Below are 18,452 nucleotides of genomic sequence, written 5' to 3'. Positions count from 1 at the left end.
AAATTTCTTTGCTCAAGCTTCATTGCTAAGTTCTCCTCCAAAGGCAATGTTATATAGATTTCCAAGTCTTAGCTTAAAACTCAAAGTACTTCTTCGGGAGGTTGTTTCTTTTCAGTTAGTTTTATGTGTCAGCCTTGTGAAAGTGGAAGGGAAAAAACTGTTCTGAAAATTTTACAGGGAGCTCTTTCCTGACTTAATCACCATTACTGTTGTGTGAGTTCCTTAGAATTTTTGTGGAAGTGCTTGAAGTGCTGTCTTAGGTTCTTATCCACAAGATGTGTAAATGTGTGTGAAGTCCTGTTAATCTCTGTGGATCTCTTGGGTCATGTACAAGATCACTCTCTTCATGCATAATGCGTAGTGGCTGTTGCTTTGTAATCATTGCAGTGTTTTCTGTGACAATTCTGGAATAATTAGTTTCCAGATTTATTACAGATTATTTTTATTTTTTTTAGAGATAGAAGTCTTTGAAGGACAATTTTCCTACCCAGTAAAAAGATTCATTTGACCTTTGCCACCATGCATACCTTTCCTTCTGGGGCTTTTATGTTTAGAAATGAACAATAAATAAAAATGGTGAATCTTGCTGCTAATATTCATTAATTTATATACCTAGATTGTCCTGCCTAAGTTTACAGTAGAAACTGGTGGAACAGAATGGATGCTATATTAATAATTAGCTTTTTCTATAATTTAGCTTCAGTGTAGTGATGTACTTAACTATTAAACATTTAAAAATGATTCAAATAAAATTTCATAATCCAAGTTGTAAATCTTGGTATCCTCCCTAGAAATGAACAAGGAGAAAGTGGATTTAGGGATTTTTAGTTATATATGGGAGATTTGGCCAGGGTTAATAATCACTTGAAGGGAGCTCCCTGCAAAGTTTTTTTGTGGAAAGACAAAACCCAGAACTGAAATTGGTTTTATTTTTAGAGGGTTTTTTTTTCATTCTCCTTCTGTGATTGCTTCTTCAGAACATGTGTTTTATGTTTCTATTTGCCTTATGGTTTTATATTGCCTTTTGTTATTTTGTGTCAGGTAACTCGTGTAAGTTTTCCAAACACAGAAGAGCTAATAAGAGATTTATTAATTAGCCTTGTGTCTAGTTCTTTTGTGAGGTACACTGAATAGTAGCTGAAGCAACAATCTTTGCTTTCTTGAGAAACGTCATTTGGTGAGAAGACTAATGTTCAGTTCACATATACGTATGTGCAGTCCGAGCCAGCTAGGAGTATATTAAAGCTAAAGAGGCTTCAGTTTTAGTGATAACAGAATCTATTATTTGAATAGGGCTTTGGAACTCATCCAGGATACTTTAAAATGCCCTCTTATTTAATATTCAAGTATAAAAGTGTTATTGACCAAACCTTGATTAAGTATTTTTATACTAAATTGGCCTACTTCATGTATTTTAAATATGCTTTTGAACATGAGTATTTATAATTTACTGGTTTTAACTTTATGTTTTCTTCCTTTTTCTAGAAGTAATAGAAATAAATGGATTAATAATTGGGAAATCCACCCTATCATTTAAGAACTATGTAACACCCATATAAACATTTCTGAACCTCAGTATTAGAAATAGTAAGCCCTGTGGTGCCCACCTTAGAGGATTGTATTGTGAATAATATGGCATCATGTATGTCAAAGTGTTCATTTATTCATTAACGCTAAATATGTGTTAAGCATTTTACAAGGCATTGGAAAAACTTAATACAGTGGGAAGAAACGTAAGAAAAAAATAATTCAAATATAATATTTGGAAAGTTTTTTGAGGTCATACACAGTTCCCCATGCTTTATATTCATTGTTTCATTTAAGTCGTTTGACACTCTAGTGGTGTTATTGTTACCATCATTGTACAGATGAAGAGAGAGGCTCAGAGGATCGTGTTTCTTCAAGTGCCTTTTGAGTACCTATTACACTGTAAGCCAAACAGACATGCTGTGCCCTCAAGGGAAAGATGAACCTTAATCAGATAATCACACAGATGTGTATATTTAATACTATATTTATCTATAATCAATTATAGATAAATTATAGGTAAATACAATATTGGTAACTGTGATAAGTGCTGTGACAGCAAGATCCCTGGTGAAACAGAAGACCGGTGGGTAACTTGCCTTGATTAGGAGATGAGGGCATCTGCCCTGGGGAATGGAAGCAGTATTTGAGTTGCAATCTGACGGATGTGCAGGAGTTTGTAGTACCCAGTGGGGGCTGGATGGCAGGCAGGTAGGGGGGCTCTGCCCCATGACTGCCTAGCTGTGAATGGGATTGTAACTGCAGATTCTCAGCCAGAGGGATTGAGAGCTTACACAGACCTAGATCTGGTTCCTGTGACTTGACTAGTTGCGTGGCTTTAGGTAAGATACTTAATAGTCTCTACCTTAGTTTCCTTGTTTGCAAAATAAAGGTAATAATAGTACCAGCCTCATGATATTTTCTGAGGATTAAGAGAGCTAATATTTGTAAAGTTTTTAGCACAGTATGTGGAAAATCGCAAATACCCAGTAAATCTAGTTATTGTTAATAGTAACAGGTAATAATTTACTGTTAATAGATAAATAAAAAATGCTACCTTTGGTAGAAGCAAAGACAGAGGAATAAAAAGGGAGAGATGGTGCTTCTCAAACCTGTTTAAGGGATTGCTTCTGTCCTTAGGATCTCTAAACTACTTGCCCACAAACTGTGTCCAGTCTTTGAGCATGGGGACCCTGCCATCCATTTCCTGCCTCTTAACACAGCGCTTGGCTCCAAAGTGATGGTTTTTGCATAGTGATGTTATTTGAAGCTATAGGAGGGGTTGAAGTTGCCAAATTAAAGAACGAAGAGCCTGACCGTGGGAGACACCTGTATTTATTTACAGTGGAGAGTGAGTGAGAAGTTGCTGCCAGAAAAACTAGGATAGTTGGTCTCTACAGCCCTGGAATGAAGGCGAGTTAGTGATGCAAGCTGCATCGAGGTTGAGAGGACAAGGAGACAAGAAAAAGGGGCCAGATGTGATGAGAACATTCCTCTTGGAGAAAAGCAGTTTTAGGAACATGTGGGGCAGAATCTAGATTGCAAAATTAAAATGTAAGTGGTGGTAAGGAAGTAGAAGCAGTAGGTACTGGGTGCGTGGATTTTTCTTGCAAGAAATCTGTGGTAAAGGTAAGCAGAAGGAATAATTACTTTTAATAAGTGCAGGCTTAAGAAAATTTGTATTATTGTTCGTGGGGAGTTAGGAAAGCTGGTCATGTAAGGATGGAGGAAAGAGTTACAGGGAACTCTGGATGAGTTGGGGTCCTGCAGCGTGGTGGGGTTGCTAGCTTGATGTGCATAAGGATCCCAGCGTAGACAAGTGGGAACAATCCGACTAAACTGTCTGCTGTTTTCCTGGTGTCCCCTTTCTGCCCCTTCATCATCATCTCTGGCTTTTTCTGTAGGTCAGAGTGCCCAGCATTGAGTGGATAGCCCCTCATACATCAGTTGAATGAAGGAAAAAATGAGTGTGCTCACAAAAATGAACGTTTATCCGTTTCTTCTCTTCCTAACTGTCTCCTTGTAAAGCATGTACATTTTTGAGGCTTAACTGGCTTTGATAGTTTTATGATAATTTAGTTTTTTAAAGTGTGGGTGAGTTGGCAAGTGATCACATTGGTTCTATTTTGTTGTGAATAAATAGTATGTCAAAGTTGTATGCTGTTTCAAAAATGTTATTTAGAATAAAACTTCCTTTGAAGCCACAATAGTCTCTTACTCAAAATATTTATTTAGACCATATTGTTTAAATATATATAATTCCCTTAAGGAACCATTGTAGTCTATATAAATCTGAATTTAAAACAAATAGACCTTCTGGAATTCATAGCAGCACAAAATGGATATTCCAGTTCTTAAGTGTTTATATATAAAAGGAGTTGAGGTGTTCCAATGTTTGTATGTTTAGGTACAAAAAGAGTAGAATTCATAAAAAAGGATGATGATCTGAAAATTTGAATTCCCAAACGTGCCAGATGTATAAAAGTTATTTAGGAAGAGAAAATATTTGAATCATAAACTAGTTCAGAGTAAAGTGAATGAATGATTCAACCAGTGAATAAATAAATATACATAAAAACAGAGCAAATTTACAGTCTGAATTTCTTCTGGTCCTGAATATAGCTATAATTAAAGTTGACAAAAGTGTGCTATAAACGTGAGGCAAAATCAGGCTATTTTCGTAAAATAATTAAATATTATCAAATTAATGATTCAAAAAGTCTTTTGTGCCAGAGTTAACATATAGTCCTTGAGAGACTATCTCTTTTTATTGGTCATCTCTTAATTTCAGTAAAGTAGAATCTTTGCTTTTTTGTTTTTTTTAGTATTTATGAAAGCTTTTATTATCACACTTCAGATAGTATAAATATTTTAATGTCAACGTGGTTGCCGTATCTGAATTTGTAATTGGATAGTTTGTAAAGTGCCTTGTTTTTAGTAGAAATGTTGCCCTCTAAACTGTTTTGGTGTTTTCTGAGCATAGTACAATCAAGTTGCGAGTTTATTAACTAATGAGCATGTTATTTAAAGACTTATATCTAACCTGGGATGATCTGATCTGTTGCTCAGTCAGTAAATTATTGAAGTTGAAATAAGAAATTTGGGAAGAAATATTTCCCCTTATAACCTACAAATACATATATTATTCTTATGTAGTCAGCATTTCCTCTGGTGTCTTTATTTCTTCTTACTGATTCCGTTAATCATTAATACATACAGCAGAGTTTTACAACCTACCTAATATCTAATTGGACTGTTGACATTGGAAGAGAGACCCTGAAATATCAGGCGGGTTATACAATTGAGTATTTCTCTAGTGGTAATAGAGGAGCAAATTAGGGATGGAGCTGAAGTAGGAAAGGAATCCACAGTGAGGACTCTAATCGGAAACGGAATAGGGACCTGTGGATTTAATGTTCGTTCACGAAAGAGAAATATTTTAAACTTGACTGATCCAAAGCATAGGGCACAGTAAAAGCCTGTTCAGTCTTATTCTCTGTAAATGGAATTTGGCCCAACCATGTTAACAATATCTAAAATACCGTCTGTTACAAATGAGACAGTTTATATAAAAATCCAAATGGTTCCAGGAATATGAGCATCTGGAGCGCTGTGAGCGAGCGTAGCTCTCAGGCGTGGAATGGCAGTTGCAGGTAGCCCCCAGGCCTCCCCCTCCACCCACCCTTCCCCACATCAGTAGTCATTGATTGGGACTAAAGCTGTAGAGAGATCTTTTCCTGGCAGTTCAGGTAGTTACGGTAGATTGTTAAATCTGTGAATGATCGGACTAAATCCCCTTCAGTGTTCAGAATTTCCATGCAAATTAGAAGTAAATGTATGAGATAAATTTATTAACTATAGTCTAGGAGCATAGGTCAGGTTTAGCACAATTCTTAAGCATAGGTTTTTATCCATAAAAAGTTACACTTCATTTATGCTGATTTCCTATGGATTCACTTTATAATATAAACTGGTGAGACAGTTTTTTAAAGTACTTGTAAAGAAACGAAAGATTTTTGAGTGTGTTTTCCAGTTTTTTAAGATACGGTTGGATTGTTCCAGATATAAAATGTTCACATAAATGGGTTTTCCTATTCTACATCTGATCTAAAAACAAATTTAAACTCATTTTCTTATATCATCGTTAAAATGAAAGGAAGGTTGTTTTGTATTTTTCAAAATACGAACGAAAATAGAATTAATAAATCAAGGGGGAAAAAACCAAGGAATTGGGAAGTGATAAATAATACCAGCAGGATGCTGGGCCAACGGGAGTGTCTCTCAAAATGTATCTGAAAGATTAACAAAGCATTTAAATGAAACTCAGCAGAAGAAAAGTAATATTCTAATAATAATATTTATATGTCATATTTTACTTTCACCAACATTCCACTTGAACATTATTCTATTAGAATATATGCTTTTTGCATTATTGCCAAGTGGATAAACTTAAGTGGAAATATATAGTAGCAGCAATACTTTTTTCTCTCTTGGATCCCTGATGTCCAGCATCTTTTAGAATATGTAATCCTTTATTCTTACTCTGCTCGGTCTACGTTTCTAATTTCAAGGTTACATATAAATAACATGAGACATTCTATTTGTGAACGAGGGTTTTTTTCTTGCACTTTTTTTGTAAGAGATTTTGATGGTTTCAAAATTTATTTTTAAAACTCTCCGGGCCCCTATCAACATAAAGCCTTTAAAAATGGCAGTGATATTATTTATTAAAATAGTGAAGAAATATAGTACCTTTGAACAGAGGCTGATCATTTTTTTCCCTCCTTTATTTTTCAGGCCATCCGTTGCACACTGGTAAACTGCACATGTGAGTGTTTTCAGCCGGGGAAGATTAACCTGAGGACTTGCGATCAGTGTAAACATGGCTGGGTGGCACATGGTGAGGAAAATCTGGACTTTTCTTCCCGTTCTCGTTATGTTCATGTGAATGTGCGTATTTTTTCAGAGCAGTCACTGGCCTGGCGAAGAGAGGGGTCAGCTGTGCTCCAAGTGTTAGTTAACATTCAGCCTGCAGCTCGCAAATAGCACATTCTCTGCTCCAAGAAGTGAGGCTGGGCGAGCCGCTCTCGGCAGAAGGGCGAGATGTTTATAGGACAGTTGGGCTGTGGGGTTCTGACTGAACATAGCCGCAGCCAGCCAGCACCAGGCCCGATGGAAACTCAAACATACCACAGTTGGCCTTTCAGGGCTTGGACCTCAGAGGGAAGCTGGCAAATCCTCTTTGCTTGAGGAGAACTCCTTGATGACTGCTCACCCTTGTCATATGCGTTAGGGGCTGCATTTATCCTCCCAGATGTTAAATTTTGTATGGTCTAAGGTGGGTAAGAGACTGAACGGGAACATTATTTGGCTGGTATCTGAAAAAATAATCTGTAAATACCCCCTTTCAGTGTGCGTTGGGATTGGAGGTGGCCGGTGCTGGTGGGGAGTGTGGGCTCTGTATAGGTGTGTGTCAGGGGCGAGGGTGACCCAGGGCCAAGGCTGGAAGTGTTGAGGCTTTCTGCCAGATGCACAGAGCTGTTCAGTCAGTGTGCCTTGACCGAGCATTTAACATGTTCTTAGGTATGGTTTATGTTTTTTACATTTAGGCGAAAGGAGACTTGGAAAGGAGCAGAGACATTTTCTTCACTTCCTAGACTGTAGAATTTTAAAAGATAGGTAATGTTTATAAAAGAAATCCTGGCTTGAGATTTTTTTGACAGCCTGGGGTATTGGCTCTTAAGTGGACATATTCTTCATTCCCAAGCAGTGCCAAATATCCAGTGGGTTGTATTTTTATAAATGTCATGTTATTCTAGCAAGATCTGAGGTAGCAGCACCGGGCCGTGCCGTGAAATGCTTTTAATTTATCATGTACCTTTCTTGTTAGGGCGTGTATCTGGCATTGTGAGGACATGTCAGCCATGTTTCTGTGAGAGAGAAGAGGTAGATACAGTTGTATGAGGGGAACACACTGGAAGGGGTGTGCCTGGCAGACATAGCCACAGTCCCTTGGTGCCCCCAGGAATGGAACTCTTTTCTGCTACATCAGCACAGCCAAAATCTGTAACAACTCTCAGTGCAGTTGTGAACAATGGATGAGCTGCCATTACTTTGACCATTTGTGTTTATATGGTACTACATTGGACAATTTCTTCTCTCTTCCTATGTTAGTTTGCCAGGGCCGCCATAACAAAATACCCCAGCCCGGGTGGCTTGGAACATCAGAAATTCATTTTCTCACGGTTCTGGAGGCTGGAAGTCCAAAGTGAGGGTGTCAGTCGTGAAGGTTCGTTTCATTCTGAGGACTCTCTTCCTGGCTTGCAGGTGGCCGCCCTCTCGCTGTGGCCTCAAATGGTCTTTCCTCTGTGGGCGCATGCCCCTGGTGTGTCTGTGCATCCAGATTTCCTCTTCTTACAAGAATACCAGTCAGAGTGGATTAGGGCCCACCCTCAAGGCCTTAGTTTAACTTAATCACCTCTTTAAAGGCCGCCTCGCCAAATACAATCACCTTCTGAAGGACTGAGGTAAAGGCTTCCAGATATGAATTGGGGGGGGTGCACTATTCAGCCCATAGCACTTCCTAAATATCCTTCTTTCCCTGGAGTAGTACTGGCTTTGCTAGGTAATAAGAACAGAGCTGATGTCCCAAGTCCATCAAGAATCATGAAGGTGGCTTGGGTTCAAATCCCAGCTCTGCACCTTCACTGGCAGGTAGCTCAACTCTCTGCATCTCAGTTTTCTTATCTGTGATATAGGAATAATAATACCTACTTTGCCAGGATTATTGTGAAAATTAAACATAAAATATACGAAACCTTTAAAGTAAATAATACGTGTAAAAAAGTAACAAACTGGACAATGAATGAGCAATAAAGGCGAGTCAATCATTAAACAAAGGACTTTTCATTTACTCACAGTTTTTCCAAAGCCATCTTGTGTTACCATCATATATCTACTGTGGTAGCCTTGTGAGTATAAAAGTTTACTGTGTCACCAGTTTGTTTTATCTGTCCAACTTCCACATGTATATTACATTAGTAGTGTAATGGGGGAAAAAGGCAATATTTCTTCCTTTTTGAACAACATAAATTATTCTTGGCCAATGGTTGTTTCTAAAGCTTTCTGAAGGATGTGATTTTTCACCAAACTTGAATAAGGTATTTCTGTTACACCAAGCTGTGCTTTTCCTACTGTGTCATTAGAAATTCTGTGATTCTGGGATATTAATTTTGGAGTTTCTCAGATGTAACTTTCCCTCACCACCGTTATCACCTTGACCTCTCTTTTCCGCCACAACAGAGATATATGTGTATGCAATTCAAAATATGTACACGCAGTTAGACAAATCCCATTCTTCCCCTGTTCGTTAGGGCAAATGTGACAGTGAGGGGGTGGCTTCTAGCTTTTGAGTTGGCCTTGGGATGAGAGCGCCCACTCCTTTTGCCCTTAGCATTTCAACCAGTTGCTTCATTCTCTCCCCCTGCACAGAAGCCCTGAAATCATGTCTCCAAGTATTTTAGCTCAGAGGTGAGACACAGCCGTCTTCCTGGCCGCCTTACATAGTACGATGTCCCGTGTATAGAACAAAGAGGAAGTAACTTGTTTTTTCTAGTGTGTGATTTTTCTCTGAAAGTGTATGGAACAGCCATACAACTACTGAGATACATCTCGCAGAAGTGTTTCCTCGTAGCACTGAACACACTCCACCTATTTATTGCGCTGTTAAAAAAATTTTTCAGGGACCACCACGTGGCCGAGTGGTTAAGTTCATGCGCTCTGCCCTGGTGGCCCAGGATTTCGCCGGTTCACATCCCGGGCATGGGCATGGTACCACTCATCAGGCCATGCTGAGGTGGCGTCCCACATAGCACAACCAGAGGCACTCACAACTAGAACATACAACTATGTACTGGGGGTCTTTGGGGAGAAGAAGAAGAAGAAGGAAGAAAAAGAAGATTGGCAACAGATGTTAGCTCAGGTGCCAATCTTTCTTTTTAAAAAAAAAAGTTTCATGTTTGCTGCTAAAAAATAACCAAATGCACAAATCAGGTGTTACCTACAGAAAGAATTTTTGGAAATTTGTTGGCTTCTTTTGAATAAATGTCTTCCTATGTCTTCTTTGTTAGCAGCATCTTCAGTTTCTTCATAAGATGTTGGATTTCATGGATCATTATATATCATATGTGTATATATATATATATACACACTCACTCGTTTCATTGCCTTTCAGATTGCTTCTTAAACCTGCTTGAATCATTGACATTAGCTGCTTTATAAAAATCTTGAGAAAGAAGTTTTAGAAAATTAAAGGAGTGAGTGATTAATTCATCATACTGTAACACCTGAGTTGTGAAATTACTCATTGGGTTGTGGTGCTTTCACAAATTATTTCCTTGAAATCTTTAGCACCACTGAGTTAAGGCAGGGAGAAAAACAAAAACGGTTCCTTGACTACAAATGGGTATTTCCCACTGAATTAATAAAGGATTTCCTTCCCTTTTTCCCCATTAAGGAATTTCAGCTCTTTCACTGTGATACTAGAAAACAGGGCTTTATTGAATTTAACTTTAAAACAACCTTTTTTTGGTATAGGATGTCCATGTCCATAGTGTATAACCCAGTTTCTAATTTTGTCATATTTCTGTTCTGAGTCCTTGGATAAAGCCCTCTGCCATGCTGCCACTTGATTCATTTAGCAACTATATTTTATCTGTTTGCTTTCTTTTCTTTGCTTTTTTCTCATTCACCTAAAATGATCAGAGTGAGTTTTGGGGGAAAAAAAGACAAAAAACATTTCCTGCAAGTTTTAATTCTTCTTGGTTCGGAAGTGCCAAAATGAGTTATCAGGATAAGAGCAGTAATGGGCTTCTTTTCTAGTGACATAAGTGCTTATGTTGGTAGAAATTGTTGCATTTTGAGCCTTTTGCACCACACTAAAGTAATAATTCTAACATACACAGAATTGAAGCTTCCACCAAAGATTTCGCATAGTCTTAGAAATTAGCAAGTATTACCAGTATATACCCAGTGGTAGGTAAGGGTGGGGGGTGGGAGGAACACTGCTCCCTATTCATCATTCTCCTTTGAGGAAGCTTCTTCTAATGAGAAGTCTTACCCCTAGGACTTCGTTGTCTTTGGGAAAAACTGGCGACATGGTGTAAAGGTTGAGAACTATTGTACCAGACCATTTTTATTATTTATTATTTGCAAATTAGTTTTAAAGTGCCTAGTCTAGATGAAGACTTTATTTCTAAACTGCTAAATTAATATAAATAAAGTAGTAAAAATTTTTAAAAAGTAAACTATATTCTAAGTGATTTTAGGAAATATTTAATGATAATCCAAGATAATTGGAAAATTGGGTTTTTTTTCGTGATGGGGTATATTTGATTTGTCTGTCGATAAAAGAGGTGGGAAGATTTTAGAAAGGTAATTTATTTCCTTTACTAGATGAGTAATTTTTACTTCTGATGAAGCCCATTTGTTAAAATTACTTTTAAAAAAAATTTCACTGTTTCTTTGTGTGTCTAGTAAGCATTTGGCCAAGGATATGAAGGTGATGAATAAAAAATGTATCCCATAGCTTAATGAACCCCACAGCAGCTTTCTCAGTGCAAATTATTTTCTTTATAGAATACTTTGACTTTACACCGAAAGGATGTGCCATTCCACCAAGCTTCATGAATGTTAGAATTTTCATTCATTTCCAAGCAATCGGAATTAACGCTAGTTAATTCCTTTGGCTGAGGTCTGCTTGTGAGAATGCTTGTTGCACTGGAGTTCTTGAGACATTTTCTTTATTATGTTCTATAAATGTGATTTCTCTTTACTACTTGCAGTTCATTCAAGGAAGAGATAGTCCCACTTTATTACTTTCATTATTTGTTCATCAAGCCAGCTGCTTTCTTGCCAGTATCCACACTGTTCAGATTTTTTTCATGTCAATGAGCAGACTTGGCCTGCATCATGTGGATCATCAATGAATAGGTATTTATTAAACATACATCATATGTAAAGTACTGTGCCAAGGATCCTTTGGTTCTTCAGTTCTGTGCCACAGGAAATGGTGAGCAGCATAAAGTTAATTTAGTGTCAGATACCAACCAGTTTTATGGTTTAATGTAGTGTAAGACTTAATATTCATATAATCCATTAATTTCAAACCTTTCTTTTTTATAATTCACTGGAAGTAATTTTTCTCTTTTTTTCTCAGCGTCATTGAATTTGAATTCTCAGCTCCTTACTTGATATGTCTTATCAGAACAGAGGTATTTATAGAGACCCATACCCAAATTGAAAATATAGGATATGTTGTACACTAAAGCGAATACAATGTTATATGTCAGTTATACCTTAATAAAAGAAAAGAAAATATAAGACATCTCATTAAATTTTAATTTCAGGTAAACAACAAATAATTTCTTTTAGTATAGCATGTACCATGCAAATTTAGCTGAATGTCCTGTTTTTATTTGCTAAATCTGGCAAGTGTACACCTAAAAGAAAATCCTGGTTAGGCTTAATTTGCATAAATCAGGGGCATTGGTTTGGAGCAGTCTATAATCAAAAATCTTTTATGACAGTCCTACGTTTAGAATCTCGAGATCTCAGTTTTCTGTTTACAAATTCCTCAAATTTGTTGGCAGCCTGGTGCTTTATATGGACTTAAGCAAGGCGGATCAAAACCAGTAATTTTTCATTTTACCCCTTGAAAGGTCACATGTCTATTAGTTGTCCCAGTCTGTGCTCTTCTTATGAATTGTCTAAACATCTGTGAAAGTAGTTTATCCCCAACTGCTAACTGTAATATTCTCCCTGACTTGAGTCCAAAAGCCAGTATAACTAAAGTCGTAGTAACCTTTCCTTCCCCAGCCTCTTTCTTCCCAGTCTTCTCCCCCTCCCACCCCAAATGGAAGTCCTCCATCATAAGCAATAAAGCATGACAGTTCTCTGACATCATGCTCATTCTGAGTAACTCAGCAGCAGTTTCTATAAGATAATTTGTAAATTTGTCAAGATTAAGAGAGGAGGGTGAGTAAAGCTGAGTTTCCTCTGACAAAGGAAGGTAATGCTCCCAGATATTAACTTGTGAGAAAGCCCTGGACCCCTTTGCTGCCCTGAAGATTGTTCCAACAAGAGCGAATTTTGCTTTGGGAGAGAATTGTTGCAGGGGGTCATTTAGGATTTAGTGAAAAGTGTAAGAAAGGTTCTGGCTTGATTTCCTCCACACTGGGGAGTAAATGCAGGCTTTGCAGTGGCGCAAAGTGAGAACATGATCGTTTGGGAAGATGTAGGAGGTCATGCTTCTAGGGCTCTGGTTAGAAACACGTGGATAGAAACACCACAGTCCTCTTCCCCTGGTGCACTGGTTTGGAAGAGGTGACAACTGATGCTTTCTAGTAGACTTAGTTCTTCCAGATTGTCATACTGAAACCTGGCTTGCCTAGCTGCCAAATCCTCTTTCAGCTAGGGAAACCAGCCCCTAGCTCTGGTGAGGCAGCTGGGTTCTGGTCTCTCCACGCACAAAGTCCTTGAACATTTCTCCACTTATTTTTACTTTAGAGTGCAAAAACAAGGCCATTTTCCTGCCTGGCACAGGAACCTTTTTTGCTTGACCTGAGGGCACCGTGTCCTCTTCTGCTTCTCTCCGTTACTCCCTGATCACAGCTGATATGCTTTAAAGGGAGGACGTCCTCACAAATGCAAAGGTTCGGTGCTTGATTAATGGCATTAACTATATTCTTATTGTGTCCCTGAGCTGCTTACTTTGATTTGTTTCTCAGCCTGCCCACCTTTGGGATGGGGCTTTGAACTCCCTAAAGTTTTTTTTTTTTAATCACAGCACAAACAGTGCCTCCCCTTCAAAGTCCTGGGCTCTCTGCCTATTAGCTTCCCAGATTTTTTTTCCAGCTCCATTTTATTCAGCTGGAACATAAGGTGCATCTGGTAAATTCTGGCCTCTAAAGTGTACAGGGCCGGCCCACTGCTGAGGAGTTTCTGGGGAGGATGTTGAGGTTGAAACCTACAGAGCTGAGCCCCAGTATATGAAGAAGCTTCAGGTGCACAAATGGGAGGCATGATAGAAAAGTAGGCGAGAGTACAACTCTGTTTAGGTTCACATCCTGGCTCTACCACCTACTATCCGTAGAACTGTGGCCAAGTTACGTACTCTCTGTTTTCTCATCTGTGAAATGTGGATAATAGTAGTGCCTAGCTTGTGGGGTCCTTCTTAGGATTAAACAAAATAATCCACTTAATAAGTTAGTTGTTTTTATTGCTAGACTCTTACAGAAATAGAACTTCAATCTTGAGGACATGACAGACATGTTTTCGTAGTTTAGTGGTTAAAAGTTGGGTGTGGCCAGGCATCTGGTCAAATCCCATGTCAGTGTCTAGTTAGTAAGCCCCAGTTCTTTTATCTGTAAATTCAGATATTAACAGGAACGTACCTAAATATCACAGCGAGGTTTTGAGGAGGATTAAATGCAAGAGTGGACTTAATGATAATGCCTAGAGCCTCACTTACGGTGCGGATGTGGAAGGGGGTGGGGTGAGCCGCCTTCCCCTTCCAGGGTAGGTTTCCTCAGTGCCCAGACAGAGTTTAGGTCACTAGTTCTTTTGGCTGTGGGGCCAAGTGTTCCCCAGGTGAACTTGTTTTCCCTAGCAAATCCAGTCCGGTTCCATACCTTCTATTTCCCCTAAAATGTCATTTGAGCCCTTATTTGCACAGAAGTCGGAAACACTGGATCCCTAAAGTCACATTTTGAGAAGTGCAGACCAGTTGAAATCGAATTGTAAGAGTACTTATCTGTCAAAACTCTAAAAACCAGAAGTAGATGAATTTTAGACAGTGTTAAGTCTACTTTTGCCTATTTTCACACCTATATTCTTGTATGCGAAGTGCTTTGATGGGCTAGCCACTTTATCATTTTATTGCACTTTATTACATCATAAATTTTTATATCTTGCTAACGATCCTACAGGAAGCTTAATTGTTTATAGGAACATCTTAATTAACTGGAGTTCACCAGGTTAAGCAGAACACAAATTGAAGGGGTTATAAATGAAGCATGCTCAGCTCCTCTTGTTTTACTCAGGATGCGCTGTTCAGATCCACTAAGGTTCTTCTGGGTCGTGGGGACCCAGTATGCCTCAGCAATATCATGTGGATGCTCTCGACCATTCTGCCTTCTCTACTGTATCATAAGTGATGACTTCTTCCAAGCTTGGCCATGCCCCTCCCACCCCTTTATTGAAGAATGAATTCACAGGGTGAAATTAATACGGTATATCAGAGAAATTCTGACTTGTATTGTGGGAGGCATAAAATGTTTATGAATCCTATTCCTTACCAGGTTTTGCCTTCTAGGAGGGTAGATGTTTGTAACTTTTCAAAAGCTTCTTGAATTAATCTGTTATTAGTTAGTGAGCATATAGCCAGCATTGTATAGAAAGTATTTTAAAGAGTTAACTGCCACAATTGGATAGACTCATGAGCAGTATCTCTTAAGGGGCTCAGTAGTAAGGTCCCTCTCTCCTTGGAGCTGCTCCTTGATACCCAGGGAAATCCCTACTCCTGGCCGCCTAGCCTGCTGTATGGTCAAGTGACACTAAATGTAAGCGCAAACCCATCTAATTGAAAGGATAGTTTGCATGGCCCAGCAATGCAAAGGAAGCTCTCAAACTGGCTGACCAATAAGGAAGCCACAGTTGTGGACCCGGGCACTTGAAATGGGGCTAGTCCAAATTGCAATCGGTTGTAAGTATAAAGTATACACTGGATTGGGAGATGTAATCTTTAAAAAAATATATAAAATATCTCATTCAGAATTGTTCTTATACATATTGATAATATTTTTGATGTATTGGATTACATAGAATAAGTTTTTAAAAATGTTTCATTGTGTTTTTTTTTTTTTTACTTTTTAAATGAGACTAGAAAGATTAAAATTACATATGTGACTCAAATTATGTTTCTGTTCGACACGGCTGTTCTAGGTGTGAGAGAATATGTTTGGAGAATGAAACTTACTTAGGTTGAAGTGGTTTGCCAGTAGGGGAGTTAGTATGGGTGCAAGAATCCTGAAAACCACTCAGGCTCTTGTCCTTGCTTCCCCCATCACTGGGAACTCTTTTCCAGCCTTCGTGCCTTCACTCTTGCTGCCCTATTGATCCTGTCCAGTCTGTCCTCTGCCCTGGTCATCGGGGAAGAGGGATCTCCCTCGCCCCCAGGAGCAGTTGTGTTCCATTCGGTATGCTCTCTGTGCACTTCGCTGAGGCCGGAAGGGTGGTTTCTGTGTACGCCGATCCCTCTGAGGATGGGCGCTCAGGAAGGGCACTTCCTCCTCTCTGTGTGGTGATGCCCACTGCAGCATCTCCCACGTGCAGCGCTCGGAACAAAGGTGTGTGGAAACTCTGAAGTGTATCTGAGAGTCTCTGATTGCCAACTGCCAGTCTCTTTTCCAGCAGCCCCTTCCCCTTTTGGGTGGTAAGCACAGCCTGCAGACACCTTGCGTTTCTCTCTTCCAACCTTCAGTCTGCTATTTTCCTGTATGTCTTCAGACAACAAAACAAGTGAAGGGTGGGTGGGAGGTTTTAGTAGCCTAACTTACCAGGAAGTAAATTTTAGAGAAGTTAAATTTATTTGATCATTAACAGATGTTGGCATTTTTGTTTTATTCAGAAGATTTGGTCTTGAGTGAAATATCTTCTACTTTTATTCTCAAATACTCCTTTGCCTGCAAAAATCTGAGGATAAGAATTTCTCCCCTCCCCCTCTTTTGGCTGTTCATGTTTTCCACTATCAGTAAAAATTAAAAAACAAATCAACCTCTAACATAAAAGAAAACACCTGTTTGGCTTAGAGAAATTGGCCAGGGAGGTCTTTTTCCTGACAGGCCAAAAGCGACCATCAACAGGGCCGCTTATAAAAAAAAAAAAAAAGTCATTTTTTTCTTTATTTCATGTGAGCATTGGCAGAAACTCTGGCAAGCAGTTCTTCATATTTTATTATGTTCTTGTCTGCAGAATCTCTGTCAGGCAAAAACCTTGTCAGCGGAAAACCTGTCGTAGGATCAGAGGAGACAAAAACAGGTGTCACACAGGCAGTCAAAACTGAAGGAAAAAAAAGATTAGGCTAAAGAGAGAGAGGCAGACAATTACATTAATGCCATTGCTTTTATCTTATAGATGTGTGTTATTATCTCGGGGTGCTGAGTGCGCAATTGCCTCAAAGAAAAGTAGACAGGAGACAAGGGGAAACTTGATAGTTATTAACTGAAGAGGCAGTGTGTCAAAGCTGGACGGGGTTCAAAGTTTTGCAAAGGAAAAAAACTGCAGGCAGCGAGCAACGGCTGTGTGGTTCTGCTTTCGGCTACATAAGCCTAGTAGCAATCTAACATTTTCTACTTGGAAACAGATCATAGAGAGAAAAATTAATGAAAGATTTCATTTGCAGGTTTTTGGGGGTAACATTTATTCTATATACATGCGACGGAATCATAATCTTTTCTCTCTCATAAAATCTTGCCACGATGTGAGACGTGGAAGGGCATGAAGACAGGTATTTGTCAGTTCAGCTGTGTTGTTTGGATATGTTTAAAACACCTATTATCAACACACTTTTAATTAAAAAAAGCTATTAAGAAGCCCTTTTACTAAGTGTGAACATCTGTACGTGCAAGCTGTAAATTAGGAGATCACATATGTGAGCCTCAGTCAGAGACTAAATGAACTTGGCAAGTGTTTTCTATTACTGGTTTTTAAATACAGTAAAATATCTAAGGGGAAAATTGCTACATTTAAAAATTTGGATTTATTTTTTTCTTTGTATCAGCACTGATTAATAGAAGTTTTCTTCTTATTAGAAATTAGAGTTGTTATCATATCAAATTGGTAACTGGAATTCAAAGAGCTAACCAGTATCTGCCCTGTTTCTTTGTTCACACATCTCAGGAGATTTATTTTCTGAAAGTTTGGACTCCATTAAATATTTGTAATGGTATAAACATTTTTGTTTTTGCCAGTGGCCTAAACTCTGAGAGCCATTTAGCCTTGCTGATAACTCATATATGTCAAATAGCCAACTAGCACAGAATGGGAGTGTTACTTGAAGCTTTCTCTGTCTGCTTAATTATACGTCGATCATATTAGTGGAAAAATCAGCAAGCATTGCTCTAGTCCTTAACATTTTTTGCTCATGCACTTAACAATTGGTTAGTGTAGACTTTTCCTAAGACTCAAGACTGCCTTCTTAACTCTTTTTATGAGCAAATCTTTATATAGGGTCTTTTATCCCGCTAGTCAAGGATGCAAAGCAGTTTGATACTTGACATATGCATTAAGCAAATCCGGCAATCCAGAAGAAAACACACATCAGTGTCAAAAGTGTGTGTGATAGGCCAGAGTTTTAAGGGATTACAGTGGGGAAAAAAAAAAAGATTGATTATAGATTTAGAATGAGATTTCAGGCTGACTTACTGAGAGAGGAAAGGAAAAATACTTGTGACACAAAGGTGACGTTCATTTAAAAAAAAAAAGACTGAATATAATCATTTCTTTCTTTTGGGTATTTCTTACCAGATGCTGACTTTTTGTATTGCTCTTCTCTCTCAATTTTGAAATATTTCTTTACTACATCTGATCGAGTTTAAAGCATATGTTCTTGGCGTTTACACTGTTTCCTTAGTGAAATTTTTTTTAGATGTATGCTACTTCCAGAAAATTAACTCTTTAAAGCTGATAAATTGGGGGCAGAGTGCTTATGCTCTTACGGAAGAATTAGGGTTCTGGTTTGTTTAAAATAAGGACTTACATGGTCTGTTCAAGCAGCAAATTTCAATGTTACCTTTAAAATGGGATGTTTTGTAGTCAGCGTACATTTAATTCATGGGTGCGTCAGTTAAATAAAGTGAGGTTTGTAT

The 18,452-nt window shown here is 38.5% G+C and overlaps 1 protein-coding gene across 17 annotated transcripts in view; it reads left to right on the top strand.

Moving 5' to 3' along the window:
* The window catches only part of BNC2 (basonuclin zinc finger protein 2), a 416,579-nt gene that overhangs the window by 261,055 nt on the left and 137,072 nt on the right, over window positions 1-18,452 (top strand). For all 17 annotated transcript variants that reach the window (XM_023627391.2, XM_014735488.3, XM_014735487.3 and 14 more), the window contains one exon: window positions 6,325-6,427. In XM_023627391.2, the coding sequence (XP_023483159.2) occupies window positions 6,325-6,427 (103 nt within the window). The remainder of the gene's footprint in view (window positions 1-6,324; window positions 6,428-18,452) is intronic.

Source organism: Equus caballus, chromosome 23 (assembly GCF_041296265.1).
Source record: "Equus caballus isolate H_3958 breed thoroughbred chromosome 23, TB-T2T, whole genome shotgun sequence".
NCBI classification, from domain to species: Eukaryota; Metazoa; Chordata; class Mammalia; order Perissodactyla; family Equidae; genus Equus; species Equus caballus.
Note: the sequence above shows the minus strand (reverse complement) of the source record. Positions and strands in the feature narration are given on the sequence as shown.